Source organism: Polyodon spathula, chromosome 7 (assembly GCF_017654505.1).
Source record: "Polyodon spathula isolate WHYD16114869_AA chromosome 7, ASM1765450v1, whole genome shotgun sequence".
Classification (NCBI taxonomy): domain Eukaryota; kingdom Metazoa; phylum Chordata; class Actinopteri; order Acipenseriformes; family Polyodontidae; genus Polyodon; species Polyodon spathula.
In genome coordinates, this window is record NC_054540.1 from 34,300,245 (window position 1) to 34,316,391 (window position 16,147).

Genomic DNA, 16,147 nt, shown 5'->3' on the forward strand with positions numbered 1-16,147 from the left:
GCTATAAGGATAACTGCCAGAAATTTTGCAGCTTCATTCGAATGTCCTGTAAGTCTACTAAATGTAAAGAAACAACTTAATGTAATGTCTTAATCGCTGTTAACAGCTCTGTATTTTTGCTTATAGTTTGTCCCGGACATGTCTGTTCTTGTGCTTAGCAAACTGGGAGTTGCTGACGACACTGGAAGCGTAAAGGAGAGGGATCTTACTGCCAGTGCAACCCATAGTAAAATAAATACCTGTGGCTTGAGTCAAATCCTGTGTGTGTTTATTTGAAATGCTTTTTGCCTGTTTCAAAACCATCATCTGCGTCTGAGTTGAAGGAGTTAGTGAGCAGACTGATTACACAAGCAGTCTGTTGGTGCTGCTTTGTGTGTGTTTATGTTGGTGCCTCTTTTCAGCTGTGCCTCTGGTCTTCCTGTTTGTTCTGCAGATTGGTGAAGTGAAGGTGGTTCTCTCGGTCCCAGGCGTTGCGCTTTTGAGGTCACACAATGATGCTGTCAGGGATTGACCTGGAGCAGCTGGCTGAAATAGGTACTGTGCTGCAACACTGAGGGTATCTCTCCTCTTTTTTGATACAGAATTGAGGTTGTTTTCTGGAAGTGTTTAATCTGTCTTTTGCAAAAATCTAGTATACAATACTGTATGTACCAAGGGTCTGTAAGTTAGGGATTTTGACAAGTGACATAAAAAATAAATGTTTACTAAGTTGTTTCAGAGTATATTTGCACAGTTTAACATATTGACACTTTTTTTTCTTCCTGTGTATCGAACCCTATGTAGGCCCACAATTTTGCTATTTTGCATCAAATTTTTCATGTGACCATCTTTTAAAACAATAATTTAATATTCATCACATCTGCACAACAACACACTGAAGGCTAAAGGCCATTAAAAGATGGTGCTTATCCTATACACCCTTGCCTTTCAAGAAAATAATTTTTCAGTGAGGATTTTGCATACAAGGGGAATTTAGAGATTGTTTTAATTAACCTCATTTCAGCACCACAGAAGGGGTTAAGGGATCTGTGAAAAATAACTCCACTCAACGCAACTAACCAGTTAAACCTGTCCAGTCTGGTCTGTACCCTGACTGTATATCGTCTCTATATGTACTTTTTACAAGCTGTTTAAAAGACTGAAACTATTTATAGCAGGGTTGTCATTTTGCATAACTCCTCTAGTGCTGAAATGTTTGTTAATGTTACAAAAGTAGAAATGAACACTTTAAGATTACATATGTGCCCTTGATGTAGTTTTGTCATTGTCATTTTAATTATGGCACTGCTAATATAGCAGCTTTTAAAAGGTTCCAAAAGATCAATTAGACCCTTGTGAAAACATTCAGTGATGGAAATAAGACTCCCATTGTATCACACTTTGATCCATTTCTGGTTTTACTATGAGTTTAATAAGACACATCTGAGTTTGTTGCCTATACACTGTAGCTAATCAAGCTCATAGTAAAACCTGGAATGGGTGAAACTGCTATGCAATAGGAGTCTTATTTCCATCCCTGTGATTTTATGAAGTAAGTAACTGCATACAGTTATCTTAGCTTTTGTTTTTTATTACTTTAAGGACAGGTGTGACAAAGTAATAAATGTATCCCAGGGAGAAATTTTTACCCTTCCTTAAAAAAACATTGGTGCTGATAATAGTTGGGTGAAAGGTGTTGTGAATTCCCCCCTTCCACTATCTGTATGTGAATATCAAGGTAGAAAACCTTTAAGAATTAGATAACTGAGCCAGTGCCTTTATACTGTTTACGAGTTTAGTTTTAAAGGATTCACTTTTCTATTAAAGCAGGCCATGACTGAAGCCTGACAGCAACACAAATTGTAGTCAAGCACTTCCCGGAGAAGTTTTAATGGATGTTTCCTATTGAAACCAAAAACTGTCTAGACCAGTTTCATGATTTTTTTATGCAAACTGGTGGTTTTGTTTCATGTAGATGAAATAGGATATATGTTTGTTTTTTACATAACATCTGACTATTCTTAGCAAAACAAATGTGTACCGTGGTAATGATTCTTTGAAAAGATATTGGCAGTCAGCAGAATGTGTCTCTGTGACAAGATGACGAGTGGTGACATCAGGCCAGATGCAGAAACAAATACACAGAGGTAAGGTACTGAAGTGCAAAAGGACTGGCTGTGCAAAATAAAATAAGAGTTTAACAAAAACACTGCTCACAGAGCAAAATAAATGGTCAAACAAAAAATACAATTATAGGTCAGGCTGGGCGATCACCTTCACTGCTTCTATATCTTTTTAAATTTCTCTCTCGCTCCTCGCTCGCTCTCGTTCCTCCTCCAAACACCCACCCGGAGTGCAGAGAACTGTGGGATTATATACAGGTTGCCATCTCCCGATTAGCAACAATTACACAATTAATTAATTCTGGAGATGGCCACCTTCTGCACAAGGTTTTAAATCACTCCTGGCAGATAACAAGTTTACTGACCTTGCCTTTGCCAGATCACGTTGCAAAATAAAAACAAAATAAACGCACAGCAACGCCATCATAACAATAACAAATACAATAAAGAAATCATAATACATCAATACAAAATAACACGGGCGGAAGGGGAGACCGCGTTATAAAAATAAACAAACAATTCATTAAAACCGCAGGGCTTCCCTACTGCCCTGCTACAGTCTCAATTTAAATTCAAATACTGTATGAATTGGCGCACATAATATTGATATCAATCATTGTGTGTTCTGAGTTATGTCCCCATTACGTCAAGCATGTGTGCAAGTCTTTACTTAAATAAGGAAACAAAAAAAGTGACAAATAAAATGAGTATTGGTGATTTTCAAGCATCTTGTCTGTCAATTAAGATGCTTCTTTAGTTTCTTTGTTTTATGAGTTTAATTTGGTTTTACATATATATAACAAATATATATGGTATATATATATAGATATATATATATATATATACTATATATATATATATACAAGATGTACAGGTCTCTTTTGGTCTTTTTTAATGTCTTCATTTTTTTTTTTTTTTTTCTTTTGGAGGCAAGGAAAAATACTTCTATTCTAAACGTTTGTAATTGAATTTTCTTTTATCATTTATGCTTGATTAACCACCACAGCAGTTTTTGATAGTTACGGAGGATTTTTTTTATAAATATGTTACATTTGATTATTACTTCAGTACAACCTTTATAAAAGTTTGTCACAGTATTTTTACAAGTATTTTTGCAGTTTTACCAAGCTTATTAATATGCTTTACCATACCCCTCTGTGCTTTACAATTCTTACCTATGCTTTACTATACCCCTCTGTGCTTTACAATGCTTACCTATGCTTTACTATACCCCTCTGTGCTTTACAGTGCTTACCTATGCTTTATTATACCCCTCTATGCTTTACAATGCTTATCTGTGCTTTACCATACCCCTCTGTGCTTTTCAATGCTTTACCATGTCCCTCTGTGCTTTCCAATGCTTACCTGTGCTTTATCATGCCCCTCTGTGCTTTACAATGTTTACCTGTGCTTTACCATGCCCCTCTGTGCTTTACAATGCTTACGTATGCTTTTCCATGCCCCTCTGTGCTTTACCGTGCCCCTCTGTGCTTTATAATGCTTATCTGTGCTTTACCATGCCTTCACTGTGTTTTATTACACTTAGCTATACTTCTACTACAGGAAACTGTTATAAAGGAATATGTGTTCATAAACTTCCTTTTGAATGAAATGCTGGATAATGAAAACTATCTGAAGCCACCTGTGATGCAAGAGCTCTGGAAATTAGAAATCAGAGACTGCTGAACTCAGTGGAATATTCCTATTGGAAACGGGGGAGCTGAACTCAGTGGAATATTCCTATTGGAAACGGGGGAGCTGAACTCAGTGGAATATTCCTATTGGAAACGGGGGAGCTGAACTCAGTGGAATATTCCTATTGGAAAACGGGGAGCTGATCTCAGTGGAATATTCCTGTTGGAAAGGGGGAGCTGAACTGAGTGGAATATTCCTATTGGAAACAGGGGAGCTTAACTTGGTGGAATATTCAAGCTGAACTCCAAGGCTGATTTCCTGATCTTTTTGACGCATTCCTCCTCTAACCACCCTGCATTTCATGTTTACAGAATTGCAGAAGGATGAAGAAGAGCAGAAGAGTGTTGGAGGCAGTCTGTCCACCCCCGCATCAGTGCCTCATGAAGCATCCTATCTCGATATCAACCATGCTTACTATGATGTGGCTAGGCATGGAATCATCCAAGTGACAGGTAAGGGGTGGGGGGATAAAGACCACTGCACCTATGGGACCGAGCGCTCGTTAAATGTGTGTGTTTGAAGAAGAGAAGATCAGATATTTGGGTATACCAAGATATTTAATAAGCAAGGCTTCTGAGTGGGGGTCAATTCCTGGAAAATGAATCGCATACAGCTCATTACATAATTTGTATATATTTCAAGAGGAGACAGTGTTCTATTAAGAGATACCAATGTATTTAGTAGGCATAGTGTCTGAGTGGGGTATAACCCTTTCAGTCCTGGTGGAACCTCAAGGTATGTTAAAATATGCCATTGGAAATCACTTTGGAACCTCATGGGACTCCTGTGTCCCAGCCTGGGGTAGTGTATAAGTATATGTAAAAAAAAATGTAAGTAATACCTTAACTACACTTTGTTTTATGTTTTGATACTTACAAAAAAAATCAGTAATAACCGTTTTAAATAAAACAATTACAGAGACTGTGTTAAATGTGTTACAGGTAGTGGCTATGGTAGTAGGTTTGTACAACTGCTATTAGCATGCCTTCACTGTGAAGGCACAGTTCAGGTCATGGGTCTGTTTGAGTGTTTCTAATATATCTTAATTGAATAAAACTGCTACCTCTTAACCCTGTAAGTGCCGTTGTCCTCATTTGAAGACGAGCTACTTTGTAATTTTTTGGAGCATATTTTATTGACCTGTTTTGCTTTTTGACCTGTTTTGCTTTTCTCTTTTACTGTATTGCTATTATAACTCACCCTAATTTTGTTTATCGTAAAAGTTGTCTAAATGTACTGCGTCAAATGACATACTTAGTGCTTGTGTTCAAAATTTATTTGGTACTTAATGGGTTAATGGATGAAAGTTAGTTGTTTTTGTTTTTTTCTCCACAGCAGCAGCAGTTCAAAGTGTGCAAGTGGATTTTTTTAGTGCCCTGTAAATACATTATTTCCATTTCACAATTAAGACAGCCATTCCCAAATTGAATGCCCAGGGTTTTGTTTTGTTTTTTCCTCCCAGGCGACGACAATTATGGCAGGAAGCTGGTTGTGTTTAGCTGCTGTCGCATGCCTCCCTCCTACCAGCTCAATCACCAGAAGCTGCTGGAGTAAGTGGCCCGCTTCCCTTCATAGATTCATTGTTTTCTACCGGCAGTGGTTTTTGTCGCAAAATACTTTGAATTACTTAAAATAATTACTTTACTGCAAATAATTCTTAGTTATGAAAGGCAATTGTAATGCTGAATGCAAGTCATTGAATACTTAGTTGTTAGGAATGTTGAATAAGTAGTGCAGCAGATATTCAATATTTAGATGATTTGAAAATCTTAATGATGTTGATTAAAGAAGAAAGCTCTCATAGATAAATGACATTTTGATGCAAGTGTTTTTTGTTGTGTTGAATTTCTCATAGTTTCCAAAATGAATTAAATGAAAACTAAAACAGGTTGGTGGATCAGTCGTGTTTGTCTGCTCTGGACTGAGAATTGCACTGCAGAGTAACTGTGAAAACTTTACATCCAGTTTAAATCAGTATATTGCTGTTGGTAATTTCAGATCTGCAATTTTTACATGGCTTATTTTTCATTTAGTGACTTTTTTATGTTTAAACCACACTAGTAGTGCTACATGAACCGATTCATTATTAGGGTTGAGCTCTCCACTGAATCAGGTGCAGGTCATTGGTGTTGATTGGGCTAAGTTACAATTAAAAACGAAACTGAAACTGATCGCTGCTTTTCTTAGACTCTGTGGAGAACAGCAATCCACTCAAACCCAAGCAGATGTTACTTCAGTTTCATTTTGAATTGTAACTTTGCCCAATCAACTCTAATGACTCTCACCCTTTGTGCAGCTCCACACACTATAATTACATAAATTTTTATATTTGTATAAAAATAAAACAGTTCATTTGATAACATAGCGGTTCAAGGATGTTCTCTGATGTGTTTGGAGCAGAATCAAGACGTTACTGTGTGGTTGCAGTCAGACAGACAGGTCCAGTGCAAAAGAGTCTAAGTTTTAAACAAGCCATTTGACATCTGATTTTGTTTGTTCTTGGTTCTCTGAAGGTACCTGAAGTACACGCTGGATCAGTACGTGGAGAGCGATTACACTGTGGTCTATTTCCACTTTGGTCTCCGGAGCACCAACAAGCCCTCTCTGAAGTGGCTGCAGCGCGCCTACAAAGAGTTTGACAGGAAGTACGTTGGTCACATCACCACCAGTGTTCATAGCTTTGCATTAACACAGAAAAGCTTGGTATTTGGCCAAGTTGTTTACTAGCATGCTGTCTCAAGTGACAGATTATTACTTTTTATATATAGCTGTGAAAATTGAATTTTATTGAGGGGAGTGCTTTCTCCATCAAGGATTGATATACAATAGTATACATTTAGTTGCATTTTCGAATGGATAAACCATCACTGGATGACAGGATGAAAACACAGCACATATAAATTTTGTATATTTTGGTGGTGGTTTTCTATTTTTGTGTAATAACCGATTTATTTTGTATTAGTGCTTATTTTCATTCATTCCCACATGCTACAGTTCATAAATGCACTTAACTATTCCACCAGTTTCATCCATTGTCAGTATTCCTGCATGAGTTGTCATTTCCTTTACTTCATGAGTTTTGTTTTAGCTGCAGTAAAAGGGGGTAGGACATGTGTTGTCACACGACCAGTTCAGAACAGAGAGAAGGGTTGCAAAGTGTTTGTTTGGTTTGGATTCATTAGTATTTGAATCTTTATTATTTACTTTGTTGTGAAAAGAAAGAGTACCGTTTCCACAAACAGGGAAAAACGTTTTTGAAGGCATTTGATTTTAAAAAAACCTTTAGACCTTGTGGCAGTGACTGGTTTCTGCCAGCTACAGTTTTAAACTGTAATAAACTAAGATAAGTAGACATGCTTTTCGGGTAGTTGGTACATTGATCAAGACACAAGCCAAAATGTTGATCTACTTGAGGTTCTTGTAGTTTTACCTGTAGAATAAAAGTATAAATAGAATAAAAGAATAAAAGTAGTGTTCTGAAGTTAGAGATGATTGGACTGGACCTGCAAATAGGACGCTTTTCAACTCTTGTTAAGATGCCTTAACTCCATACTTTTCAGAAGCACCTTGTGGTGGAGTGTCCTGCCTCTCTGTGTTTATTAATGTTTTATGTTGTATGTACTGTGTTAATGTTGGTGTTTATGTCTAAAATACACAGGATATAAGTAATGGTTCTGAGCATGAGTGTTATAAAGTGTAATTTGTATTTAGACTCGAGGACTGCACAGCACTTCACGTGCAGGTGAAATCTAATAATATGTGAGCGCAGGGAATTGCACTTCATTAATTCACGTGCAGTTGTACCGAGACTCCAATTGAGTGATTGATTAGCAATCTAGTCTCGGCACAGCTGCATAAAAGTAGCATGTTTTCACTCACTCGGGGTGGTGTATTTGGGAGTGGAGAACGGGTGAGAGAGAGAGGAGAGTTTATTTAAAAACAAGTGCTACAGCGTGCTGGAAGTGCCAGCGCGGTACTTGTTAAGTGTTCAGCCACGCCTGTTTTGTGTGTCTGTTTGTTTGGCCAAAGCGCCTCTTTGTTTGTACTTTGTTTGTTTAAACTTTTTATTTTTTATTATTATTATTTAATAAAGTACTGAGTGTCGTAACGCCTCAGGATCACCGCCATTACTTGTTTTGGTTTCTGTGTTCTTCCGGTGTCTGACGTCACCACTACAGTCATCCTGGTTACACATCTGTTTTAAAAACCTATTTGAGGAGTGTGATCGCTCTGCCTTTCACCCATATTGGGATTCCAGATTTTGGGTTGGGGTCAATCCCTGTTTTTTAATTCAATTCCTTTTTTTGAAAATACCTTCCCAAGTTCCATTTCTGATTTGTCTTTTAATCAGTTCCAACACATCATTGATCAAAATTACAATTGGCAGTATTCTGTTATAAATAGCTTCTCACAGTGGCAACAAATTACTTCAATTGAAGCCACTGTTTGTTTTGTCAATTAATTTGGCTTCAAATGAAAACAGTTGACCAATCGCAACAGTTATGTCTCTAAAATATCAATTCCAATTCCTTCGAAAGAATTGGAATTGGGAAGTGATTTTAAGAAGGAATTGGAAAACGGGATTTGACCCCAGCAATGACTGTTATACTGCAGAAACAGGTGTCACAAAGGCTCTCGCAGATGACTGATTGCTAATTGATGACTGAATCCAGATGACTGATTTTTTTAAAGGCAGACTCAGTGGAAGCAGCACATCTTTTTATTGAAATCCAGGAGTCCAAGTCATTTAACATTTTAATTAGAGAATGCATTGTGTACTGGCAGACGGCCCTCTCGTTCACTGGCATAAAAATCTAGCTGCTTCTCTTACACAGTGCATAATTCTGTTTCTTTTTTTGTTTTCTTTCTTTTTAAGATACAAGAAAAACCTCAAAGCCCTATATGTCGTTCACCCTACCAACTTCATTAAAATCTTGTGGAATATTTTTAGACCTCTCATAAGGTACAGTATGTGCTTTTCAGTCTTCTGTGAGAAGGGTATCTTTATAGGAACTGGCAGTTTCTTTAACAGTACCACTGGTGGGACACCCTCTATAAAAGTGTACCACAGGATTTTTGCAAGGTATTTGTGCAGTTTTCCCATGGTTATACTATGAATGTACCCAGGTTTGCTATGTTTATTAATAGACTTTACCTTACCTCTGTGGTCTTTACCATGCTTTCACTAGGCTTTATTACACTTTGCAATACTTTTACTATGGGAACTTTTGTAAAGGATGTCACTATGTAGCATGTGTTTTTCTTAGATAACTTCTTTAGCAATTTTTTCTCTCTTTTGTTCTCATTTTTTAAAGTTATCTTTCCTGTTATGAAGCTGTGACCACAGATGTTTTATTTATTTATTTTTATTAGCAGTGGAAACATATATATTTTGACATGCACATCAGGGATGGAAATAAGATTCCCACTGCATAGCATTTTCATCCCTTCCCGGTTTTACTATGAGTTTAATAAAGATACACCTGAGCTTGTTTCCTATACACTGTGGCTGATGAAGCTCTCATTAACACTTGGAGTGAGTGAAACTGCTATGCAATAGGAGTCTTATGCACATACACTGGATATACTTCAACTACCTTTCCATGATAGGCTTGTCTATAGTTATATATTAACTGCAGAGGTGAGGGATATTTGATTTAATTGTTTTATTTTGCTGTACAGCACTGTGGTGACATTGGGATTGTTTTAGGGAGTGTTTATAAACATGCTCTCAGGTTTAACTGTTCTTTGAAGGACTAGAATAAACTTCTAGCCTTTGCTTAAATTGAATTTTTGGTTAACCCCTTAAAGTACACAAGGAATTGAGCGTTGGTTCAAACGGTTTCTTCTTAAAATACATTTGAGAGTGACTCAAGGAGGAGGAAATTGACAATTTGGATGACTGGATCCAACCTACCGTAAACCTTAACCCTGTTCCTTGCACTTCATTGCAAAAATAAGAAAGTTAACATTATTTATTTTAATTTGTGGGACACACCTTGTACCTTAAAGGGTTAAAGCAGGCCTCTGCAGAATCGCCCCTAAAATTTTGTGAACTTCCCAGAAAGGGTTGCCATCTGTTGCCAATTGAGTTGTGATTTTATTGTTGAATTCTCTGCAAAACTTTTGTTGCAGTTTAAACTCCCTAGTATGACAGCGCTAACTGAAATGTTACATTCTTTTTCCACCTTGTAAAAGCCATAAATTTGGAAAGAAGGTTACATACGTCAACTATCTGAGTGAACTGAGGGACCATCTCAACTGTGACCAGCTGGTAATCCCTCCAGAAGTGATCAGGTATCTCATCTGTTTCTGGTTTCACTCATGACTCGTACACTACTAATTGCAAGTGATTTGGGAGTACTGGTACTGGATTACTAAGGAGAGCACAATTAATGTCGATCTGGTGGTGGTTGTAGTTTAGGGATTCAACTGTACTTTATTGTTTTTTTAAATTTTTATTATTTCATCACTGAACTCTATACTCACTATTTGTGATCTGCTATAAACAATTTGTAGTCAATCGCCTACTTTTTATTTTTTAATTTTTTAATCAATTTTAAGCAGTAGGGAGGACACAATCAGAATCTGTGAATCTCCTCTGTGAAAGAACCTGTCCACGATTGGTCCTGCCTAGTATTTGATTGAGTAATAAATGTGTGTGTTCTTTTACCGAAGGCATGACGACAAGCTGCGCGCAACACAGAAAGGAGGCCCCCCTCCGCCAGCAAAGACCCCCCCGCCCCGACCTCCTCTCCCCACACAGCAGTTTGGGGTGACCCTTCAGTAGTGAGTATCCACAGCGCAATGATTCATTGGAACACTGGGGTTGGACCACAGTATGAGACACACATAATGTATATAGTACACACCTGCATGTGTGTGGGCGAGGTTTGCAATGCAACATTTCTACCCCCATCAGGAGGCACTCTGAGGAACGGTCGGGTATCCTCCAGAAGAATTAAAATATTAATAATAGTAATAATAATAATAATAATAATAAAACATTATTTTATATAGCTCCCTTAAAAGCAATCGTCTCAGAGCGCTTCACAGAACAAAGATAAATTCAACAAAAACAATAACACGTAGAAACAGAAACAAGGAAAAGGAATCATAAAAATGCCTGTCTAAAAAAGTACGTTTTTAAGCTAGATTTAAAAACACTCAAAGTTTCTGAATCCCTGATCTCTAAGGAATAGAGTTCCACAGTTTTGGGGCATAGCAACAGAAGGCCCTGTTGCCCATAGAGCGCAGGCAAGCAGAAACACACGGCAGTCTAAGATCGTTGCGAGTGGGCATGTAAAAGTTTAAAAGATCTGACAAATAAACTGGAGCCAGCCCATAGAGAGCCCTGAGGGTCAGGAAAAGGATTTTAAAATCCACTCAGGCAGCCAATGCAAGGCCTCCAACACAGGTGTAACATGATCGTTAGAGCGTGACCTAGACAAAATTGTAGCCGCAGAATTTTGAACATATTGCATTATGTTGAGAATGCTATTAGAGACACCAGCGAGCAGGCCATTACAATAATCAATCCGAGAGAAAACAAACACAAGAACCAATTTTTCAGCCGCAGAGAGCATAGGTCGAAGCCTAGCTATATTTCTGAGGTGAAAAAATGAAACCTTGACAGTATTCAACACATGCGGTTTAAAGGTTAACCCAGTATCAAAAATCACACCCAAATTTTTCATTTTAGATCTGAACTCAAGTATGGTACCGTTAACTGACAGATTTACAGCATTGGTTTTACGTAACTGATGGGAAGTACCTGCAGCCTCGATGTCTCGTTGAACCATTGCTGAACTGACCTTGGTGGTCCCTAGTCACCCTGCACCATGTTGTCAGTGTTGTAGGGTCGTAGGTGTTTCCAGTTTTTAAAATGGTAGAAAAGTATTATTATTTGTGTTTTTTGTTCTTTCTCAGCCTCAAAGACAAAAATCAAGGAGCAGTAATCCCCCCTGTTGTGAAGTACACTGTGTCCTACCTCAAACTAAAAGGTATGTGTGAATGTTGTACACAGGCCCGTAATGCAGCTTGAAATCATAAGAAGACATGGTTTGTGATACACAAGGCAATGTGTCTCCTATAGGGTGGCTCTTGTGCAGTTTGGCACAGCAGTGTATTTAAAGTGAAATGTGCTAAAGATTCTGTTTACCCTTTTCAGAAAGTTAAGTGCTTTGATCAATGAGAAAATGCTGCAGTTGTAAAAAAAAATGTTATATTAGTTATAATTATGTAATGCTGCCGTTAGAAAAAAAAAGAAGCTATGCTGTGATTTATATTGTTATAATGCTACAATTGTAAACAAATTGTTATTTTGTTATTTAAGTTCTTTTAAAATATTATATTTTAATTTTTCATAACAACAATATAAAAGTATCTTTAAAAATGAAGCAAAATTTGTTTAGAAAACTGGCCAAATTGCTTGTTTGACGAATAAGAAATCTGCACAAAAAAAAAGCCAATGTTTGACATGGAAGTTGCCAAAATAAATAGGCAGCTAAGTGGCTGATGATAGCTGTTTACATTCTAATGTATGTTTAGAACTGTTCGGTGTTACCTCTAATCAAAGTATATTTGTCACTCACTCGTTGCTGTGTCAGGCTGCAATGCAAAAAGTGCAAGAGAAGGCAGGCTGGTAACTCAAAGCTGTGTGACGTGGCAGGCAGGAATCTTAAAAAGCAAGGTTTCTTCTTTGCAGCTCTGCCCCTCCATTATTTGTACCAGTTATGTAACGTTCACATTGATGCATTGCAGTACAAACACCTTGATAAGTACCGGCCTGTGTGTGAAAGAGCCATCATGCAAACGAGCCCTCCTGCCGTTCCCTGGTTATAATGAATTAATGAAATGAATGATTCCTGCCTAGGGCTTCGTACCGAGGGCTTGTTCCGAAGGTCAGCCGCGATTCAAGCCATCAAGGAGATCCAGAAGCTCTATAATTTAGGTGAGTCCGCTTTCCAGCAGCAATCAATGATTTTGACTGGAAAAATTATGCCATGTAGACAGGTTTCTTCTGAAAACAAGGAGGTTTTAAATTGATGATAGATAGATAGATAGATAGATAGATAGATAGATAGATAGATAGATAGATAGATAGATAGATAGATAGATGCTTTTCCATCTCATTTTATAGGTTTCTTGTTTGTTTGTTTTTACATTTCTCTAAGTATTTTCTGCTAGCTTCAATCATTCTGAGGGTTCTGGGTTCTGCTGCTCCCATATTGAGTTATTACCATTGTTCTATAAACCTGTCTCCCTGGCTTGAGCTTGTCAGGAGAATACCGGGCTGAAAATAAAACAGTAAATGAAATGTAAAAAAAAAAGCAATTAGTGTCTTTTGAATCTTCTTACTCTTCGAATGTGCACAGCTGAACCGCACAGTAACTGAATCGAACTGAATGAGCTCAGCAGCCAAGTTCACGCCAATTATTATTTCATATAAATTCCCAATGCAAGGGCTTTTACTGGGTTCTGTTTGAAGTTGTACTCCCTGCAGGTTTTAAAATAATTTTTCCTAAACTTTACCTGTGTTGAACTTCTTGAAAAATGCATTACTGGTCCCTCTTTTTTGTGAACTAAAAGTTTTTTTTGAACCACTTTGAAATACCTGCACTTTTCCAACTGAAGTGTAAAATAGAAGCAAAGCCAAATAACTGGGGGCCAGTGATAGTATAGCAGGTGTTAAGAAATAGGCTAGAATGAATGGATTTGAAAAGCGTGGTTGCCTGCTTTTCTTTCCTGGCCATGCGTTCATATAAAGAGGTGGTTTGTTTGCAGGAAAGCCTGTGAACTATGATGACTACGGTGACATCCACATTCCCGCAGTGATCCTGAAAACGTTCCTCCGGGAGTTGCCGGAGCCCCTGCTAACCTACGACCTGTACGAGCAGGTCCACAGCATCACCAGTGAGTGAACATCACACTGAACCTGGGGGGAAATAAAACTAGTTTTTATTACCAAGCACCGACCAGGAACTGTTCAGTAGCTCCCTCACTAGTATTGTTTGGGCTTTGTTTTGAAATGGGTGCAAAGACACATTTCACAGATGAATAAAATGAATGCAAGGATATAAACTTACTCATAACAATTATTTAACTGCAACTTCATTCTCAGAAATATGTCTTTAAGCTTGTGTAACAGGGCAGAAGCTGGGCACCACAAACGAACATCTCAACCACAATGCAAAAGAGCTGGGCTTGGTTTGGTTTCAGAGCTTTTAACCTCCTCTCACCTCACCGAGGCAGGGGACAGAATCTGTAACAGCAGTGCATCACACAGCGTTACACTTTCTATAAAATAAAATGCCATGTAATGTGTGAGAGACTGCTCAACATGATTTCAAGATAGCCACCAGTCACTTAAAAACGTGTAGTATTGGGAACAGCTGGCCCAGTTCCCACAAAGTGATAGCAAACAAAGGATCAAAAGCATTTCTGAGAACAGGAGCTGAAAGCCTTGCCTCTGGCTAGCCTGGCCCCAGCACTGTTGTTCTGACTTGATGTCTGCTTCTCCATGAAAGATTCATGGGGTCTAAATCCCCCTCCCCCAGACCAGCTCAGCACCATGCAGGAATAGCAGAGGGAGGGTTTAATAATGCATTGACTTGTTAAAAAATTCACAGGCTGCCCTGTTCTGCACCTTTTTAAACAAACCTCATGTCACCTCGCTACCCGCTCGGAGTGCAGTTAAAGTGCATTCATTCTTCGCATTACATTATGCTCGGCCTTGGATTTTCATGTCAGAAGCAACATGATTGCCATGTGTGTGTAATATATGTATCAAAGGTTTTGCTCAAGAGAAAAAAACATTGCAATTTTACAGTTATAGGATACTTTTAAAACAGATTTAATGATTCCAACTAATTAAAATAAATAAATAAGAATCCAGAATATTTTTGCCAGTATAATGGCAAAATAAGCACTAAAACACAGTGGCGATGCAACAAGTATGCCTGTTTTGCTGCGGCACTTTTGAGTACACACATGAGTGTTAATTAGTAACTTCTCTTATGAATATACAGTCTATACAGTGTGCATGTACATCCCATTGGAATAATTGAAAACATAAGAAAGGTGTAAACACACACTGAAACTTCATATTCGGAACATTTCAATCAAGTACCTCGCTTATAGTTTCTGTGATCTCGTGTGTCATAGAAAGCAGTGGACCCAATTGACTCCAATTGAATTCTGAACGAGACATTTCAGTGTGGGGATAATAAGCACAGGGTGACATTTAACAGGGAGAGAATGCCTGCTGTAGTGTGTGTAGTTGTGCTGTGTGGTGTGATTGAAAAGCCCTGCTGTAGTGTATATAGTTGTGTGGTGTGATTGAGAAGCCCTGCTGTAGTGTGTATAGCTGTGTAATGGCTGTGCTGTGCAGTGTATATAGCTGTGTAATTTCAGTGCTGTGCAGTGTATATAGATGTTGAATTGCTGTGCTGTGCGGTGTGTACAGATGTGTAATTCCTGTGCTGTGCGGTGTGTATAGATGTGTAATTGCTGTGCGGTGTGTGTAGCTGTTAATTGCTGTGCTGTGCTGTGTATATAGTTCTGTCATTGCTGTGCGGTTTGCAGGTGTGGAGAGCAGTCTTCGTGTGAGCCAGTGTAAAGAGACTGTGGAGAGCCTGCCAGAACACAACTACGTGCTGCTGAAGTACCTAACCTGCTTTCTGCACATGGTGAGTTACAGTATATAGAGGAGACGACGTGACCCCTCATAGAGAACTGTAGTTATTCCACGAATGAGGGCTCTATAAACATTCATTCATTTTGTTTATATTACAAGTACATATGTTAGAACCCATGTTTATTTATTCATGTTTATTTTATGATAGACTGACTTCAGTGGTTTTAAATGAATTCAAGGTAGATTCCAAAATGAGGTCAGGATCACAGAATATGAAATGTTATTTAATGCTAGAGATACCAACACGTGTGGTATGAAAAGGTTTACTGTGGTATATATTAATACTTCAATGCCTAAATGTAAAAATCTCATTTAAAATACATACGTTACTTCTGTTGCCCCTCAATAAATTATAAATGTCTATGATATTGTTAGTTACTGGTTCATTTGATCTTCTACCCCACTGGGAAAAACTGCCGTGTCTACTGTCCAAATTTCACATTTTTCTATTCAGGTTTGATGTACTGTGTGCAATCAACTCTCTTTTCAGGGTCAATCCCTGGATAACCAAGTTTAGGTGGCCTATGAACTAACTGGAGATATATCTGTTCAGTGTAAAGTTTTAAAGCAAAGACCATGGCTAAAGGGTGGTAAATACATGCTGAACTGCAAACTTACAGTGGAAATATGCCATTGTAAGTAGGGAAGAGTA

The 16,147-nt window shown here is 38.1% G+C and overlaps 1 protein-coding gene across 4 annotated transcripts in view; it reads left to right on the forward strand.

The window, feature by feature from the left end:
- Positions 1-16,147, forward strand: part of LOC121318567 (rho GTPase-activating protein 8-like) — a 43,343-nt gene that overhangs the window by 18,615 nt on the left and 8,581 nt on the right. For 3 of the 4 annotated variants that reach the window (XM_041255377.1, XM_041255376.1, XM_041255375.1), the window contains 11 exons: positions 434-534; positions 4,109-4,249; positions 5,260-5,347; positions 6,311-6,442; positions 8,674-8,760; positions 9,996-10,094; positions 10,476-10,586; positions 11,727-11,800; positions 12,673-12,750; positions 13,584-13,712; positions 15,384-15,487. In XM_041255377.1, the coding sequence (XP_041111311.1) occupies positions 492-534; positions 4,109-4,249; positions 5,260-5,347; positions 6,311-6,442; positions 8,674-8,760; positions 9,996-10,094; positions 10,476-10,586; positions 11,727-11,800; positions 12,673-12,750; positions 13,584-13,712; positions 15,384-15,487 (1,086 nt within the window). In that variant the 5' untranslated portion in view covers positions 434-491. Of the gene's footprint in view, positions 1-433; positions 535-1,910; positions 2,127-4,108; positions 4,250-5,259; positions 5,348-6,310; positions 6,443-8,673; positions 8,761-9,995; positions 10,095-10,475; positions 10,587-11,726; positions 11,801-12,672; positions 12,751-13,583; positions 13,713-15,383; positions 15,488-16,147 lie in introns of those variants that run through there. The other variant, XM_041255378.1, reaches the window with a different exon arrangement.